General features: G+C 39.3%; 1 protein-coding gene across 1 annotated transcript; it reads right to left on the reverse strand.

Moving 5' to 3' along the window:
- Positions 1 to 278: 278 nt before the first annotated feature.
- On the reverse strand, positions 279 to 4,785 carry LOC133797739 (cationic amino acid transporter 7, chloroplastic). The gene is made up of 5 exons (XM_062235759.1): positions 4,097 to 4,785; positions 3,768 to 3,987; positions 3,322 to 3,673; positions 2,902 to 3,136; positions 279 to 1,099 (listed from the first exon to the last, which is right to left on the reverse strand). Exons 1-5 carry the CDS (start codon positions 4,476 to 4,478, stop codon positions 525 to 527), a joined length of 1,764 nt encoding a protein of 587 aa, XP_062091743.1. The 5' UTR covers positions 4,479 to 4,785; the 3' UTR covers positions 279 to 524.
- Positions 4,786 to 5,173: the final 388 nt, after the last annotated feature.

The raw sequence follows: 5,173 nt of genomic DNA on the forward strand, positions 1-5,173 counted from the left end.
GTCTTTAGTACTATAAAATGCATCTGAATTAGTAGACGGCACTAGTTATATTTAAATATTTGATCCCATCAAATGTAGAACTTGGAATTAGACTCCAACCAAACTTTTATTGGGATGGATGAGCTTTATTTTTGTCCTTGTCCAACGTTAATAAAACAACAAAAATTATATAAAGTCACTTTCACCAAAGTGGTGAAAAAATTAGGTGTAACAAGACTTATTGATAGAGATATCTATTATCTAATTATCTATATACCTACACTATTGGAAATTCAAGAGAAGAAAATGAAAGGTCAACTGCTCTTTCTTGTGCATTTCTTATACTGCATTTTTTTCAAGGTCAAAAAACCTGATGTACAATTACAATACTGGATAACCAACTGTACAATTAAGCTTACTACTCCTGCAAAAACTGCAGAGTATTCTATTCCTAATCTATATTCCTTTTTCTTCCTCGCTACCCATCGAAAATCTTAAAAAAAAAAACAGTTTTACTTGAGAAGTCAACAGAATAAACTTAATTTCTAAACTTTAAGACTATTATCACGACTTTTATCCTCAGTTGGTTCCATGTGAATTTCCACGTTCTTCACACTGAGAGCGCCATCTCCTTCAGCATCAAAGCTTGCATGAACACTATAGAACACGTAAACAAGCACTGCCAGAGCCGAAAAGAAGGCAAATCTCAAATAGGAAGGACCATCAAGAGAACCCAACAAGAAAATATTCAAGAAGATGGATACGGATGGAATCAATGGCATGAAAGGGACACCCCAAAACTCAGGTTTTCTCACTTGTGGAACCATACAATGAAAAATCTGCAACATAGCAAGGGCGATCAAGGCGGTGAACCCTAGCATGATGGCTTTCGGTTTACCTGGCGGGGCGAATTGCCATATGAGGGTGAACAAAATGGATGTCAAGGAAAATGAGCAGAGGAAGGACAGTGTAGGCCATGGATTGGTAGTCCCCACAGCAACATAACGCCTATAAATCACAGCATTGGCCACCATGAAAAAGACAAAGAGAGTGCCAATGGAGACAAGATTGAGAAGTACATTTAGATCAGTGAAAAGGGCAATCAAAGCCGTAAAGATACCTGAAAAAAGCATAACACCATATAATATGAGGAATCATGAGCTAAGATAGTTCAAGTGAATATGGACAAAAGGACTACTTTTTTTCTTTTCTTTTTTGTTAAAACAGTATTCTTTTTTCTTCTAAGGCGTGCATAAATATTTTTTTTATGGATAAAAACAAGTTATGGTGGGAAGTCAAGAGCACCCCACAAATCTAAAAGCATATAAATCTCAGGCAATAGGAATGAAATAACTCCACACACATGATACATCTATGATCTATCCATTTGAGTGGATTGCTCTGTTTACCAAAAACAATCCAATTACACTTGTAGTGGCCTTGCCATTTATTTGGGACCTTGACATATGACCTTGAGAGGTAAAGGGTCACTTTCGGTAATGGCTACAACCTAAAGGATTATCTTGCAAGATGGTTGGACCAACTTGGTCCACTTGTTAAAAATAATGACAATTATAGCTTTTTTTGAGGAAGAAAGAAATAGGGAAGAAGGCTTGAAAGAGAAATTGATACAATCCAAAGGTTATGAACTTTAAGGCTATGATTGCACCTCACAAAGTTTACTTTACATCCAAAATACTTCCAATACAGCCTTTATTGAGAGCAATTTTGCAACAGAAAACCGAAAAATGGGAATTCTTTCTCCATATCTCTTTTTCAAAGGTATTACACTAGAAATGTTACATGATAAAAAAAGAGTCAGATATAAAATTTCACACCATCTTGACCAAAACAATATTCATCTCACTTTAAGCACTAAAACGTGTTTCAATGAATCTAATGGCATAGAGTACAACCATTCCCCTAATTCTTCACTTTTTTATTTTAATTTTTTAATATTAAACAATAATAAATAAGTTAATTGTTGATGAGCTAAGTTCATTCAATAACCCCAACTACTGATGATATCATAGGAAGATACTCTAGCTATTAGATATTCCATTAAGTTGATATTTTTAAACAAAAGCATACCTATAAGTATACTAAACTTTAACTAGCGAAAAGTGACAATAATATGAATGTACAATGAACCCAATACTCCAATTAAGAGAAAGAGGAAAAAATAATAATGTCAATGACATACACATCAAGACAACTACTTCTATTAGCTAAAAGGGTTGGCTTTATTAAGGCACTATGTGTTGTTAGAGATTGTTCGAGTTGACACACAACTAAAGTGTAGAGTCTAGAGCCAAAAACTATGTTCTAAATAAAGCCTGGATTTGGTTACAATAAATCAAGCAAACAAGGAAAAGCATGTGATATACTCACTTTTGCTCAGTTTTTTCCCAAAACTTTTTACAGATTACGTACACAAAATGGCAAAAGATATCACCAAATCCACAAATCCTTATCCTAGTTTTCATAGCCCATCTACTCAAATACTGTCACCCCATGATAAAAGATCGATGAGGACACCCTCACTGAATTACACACCACCTTCTTCTGCAACTACAACCTGAGAAGTGGGCCCCCCACCAAGGGCCAAATCGGTTCAAGTGGGGTCCCTTGTGGTGGTGGCAACAGGGGCATTTCAAAGAACAAATAAATAAGAAAGTAACGCCTAAAGATGACTACAATTGGGCACTGTGCACCTTTTCACAGGTTATAATATTACTCGAACGAAGATCGATGCATGGGAAATCCAATAAAATAATTCCAAACTATACATTTATTGTTATTATATTATCCAAACGTTATAGGAACAAAGTAATACGCAGACAACAAAATTTAATGTAATGAATGCGTAATTATAAAATAATAACTAGCGTGTTATTAAGGCAGGTCTCAGGAGTTACGTACCGAGAAAAGCGGAAGCGTTGACCGGCGTCGATGTCTTGGGGTGGACCTTAGCGAACCAGGCCGGGACCACGCTGGACCGTCCGATTACGCACATGTAACGGGCCTGGCCCAACATCGACACAAGCAGCGACGTTAAAATCCCGAAACTGGCCCCGACTCCGATCACATTCGAGGCCCATTTCCACCCGTCCGATTGCCTACTGAATGCGGCCGAGAATGGCGCCTCTGCGTCGATCTGTAATACCAGCGGTCAAGGGCAATTTCGTCATTCAGCATTAAAATTAATTAATATCTTCGGAAAATTAAATTAATAAATAAGTTCCTCTGTTTAAAAAAAAAAAAAAACAGAGCAGAGATTCTTTGATATCTGCTATTAATTTATTTCTAATTTTACGTTACTATTCTGTGTTTAATTATTACCAAGTCGTACGGAAGAAGCATGGACATAGATGCGGCCATTAAGCAGTAGAGTACGGTGACGATGATAACAGAGCCGGATACTCCGATAGGGATATCCTTGACCGGGTTACGAACCTCTTCCGCCATGGTGGAAACGGCGTCGTAACCGATGTAGCTGAGGTAAACCATGGCGGCTCCGTTGAAAACCCCCGAAACTCCATATGCGGCAAACCCAGATGGATGATGAGCCGGGTCAGCGGGTTCGGTGAAGTTTTTCCAGTCTCCTTTCCAGAACCCAAGTACTATTACGAATAGTATGAACACAATATGAAGCGCCGTCAAGACCATGTTCACCATCGAGCTCTCTCTCGTACTAAAACAGAGCATTAAGCATCATTCGAAACCGTCATTTATTGGGAAAGATAATGAAACAGAGCAACGAGAAAAGATTGTCTTTTTGTTTATACCTGTAGCATATTACGAAAGTAACCATTAAGACGACGAGGACGGCGACGACGTCTATTTCATTGAACCCATTGGGAAGTCCGGCAACGATGATTCGCCATTTCGCGACTGGGACGCCGATGGCGGTACCCAAATAAGCCGTGAAGCCTCTCGCAACGGCGGCGTTTGACATGACGTAGTCCATCACGAGATTCGCACCCGTTAGGAAAGCCGCAAACTCACCTACCCAAAAACAGAATCCGTTTTTTATTACTTATTTATTTATTAAGTTTTGGAGATGCATTACGAAATAAAATGGTTTTCTACGAAAAGGGTAGTGAGAAAACCACACCAAAAGTGACACGGAGGTAGCTGAAGGCGCCGCCGGCGACGGGCATGTCGACGGCGAACTCTGTGTAGCAGAAGGCGGATAACAAAGCACAGACTCCAGCAATGGCGTAGGATAAAACAACGGCAGGGCCGGCGTAGAGGCGACTGGCACGGCCAGTGGTAACAAAAACACCGGCGCCGATCATGCCGCCGATGCCGAACCCGACGAGGTCAAACCATCGGAGGCTTTTGATCATGGTAGAACCAGACCGTGCTCGGGCCTGGCTCATTTCTTCGTAAGAGGTGGAGACCGAGCCGGCCCGGCGGGCGAAACGGGCTGGGGTTTGGGCCAAGGCCCGAAAGTAGGCTCGGCAGCTGGAGAAAGAAGAGCCTCGGGTCTCCATTTTATCTCAAGTGAGTGACTGAGTGTAAAGTGAAGGGCTTTGAGTTTGATTCGATGGAAAATATGAGAAGAAGATAGTGGTTTTTATAAGGGAAGGGTATGGGAATGGGAATGAAAAGGAGAGGAGTTATAAAAAAATTAAGGAAAAAAAGAGTGGCCACTTTTTGAGAAGAGGCTTTTTCTCTCTTTCTAGTTGTTTTTTTTTTCACCTCTGCTTTTGAGGGGCCCTGTAAAATAAAGAGATGGCTAGCTATAGCTTAATAATCATAGTGTTATATATGACGAGTAATGATATGCTTATTAAAATTATGCATTATTTTCATTTAACCAATTAAGTTAATTGGTGTAAGAATCTAAGTACACCAAGGCAATCTCAAGGCTCTCTGGATTGGATTGTCGATGCTAATTTTTCAATATGACCCCTCTTAAGCTGATCTTCAGATTTTGATTCCAAGAAAGGTTATTGGCTTCGAGCGAGAAAGCTTTTGTTTAGTTCAAGAGGATCTTTCGTCTTAAATAATGAGTATTTCTAAAGTATGACTGCGATAGAGTAGAATAAGATAGTAGTGAGCTCAGATGAGATGAGCTGAGTGAGCTACACAATATCAATAACATGAACAATGAATTAGATTCTAATGTTTTTTTATTTGTCTGGTCAGTAATTAAACACCTCTATTGTCCTAAAGGGTAGTTGGT

Source organism: Humulus lupulus, chromosome 8, assembly GCF_963169125.1.
Source record: "Humulus lupulus chromosome 8, drHumLupu1.1, whole genome shotgun sequence".
Lineage (NCBI taxonomy): Eukaryota > Viridiplantae > Streptophyta > Magnoliopsida > Rosales > Cannabaceae > Humulus > Humulus lupulus.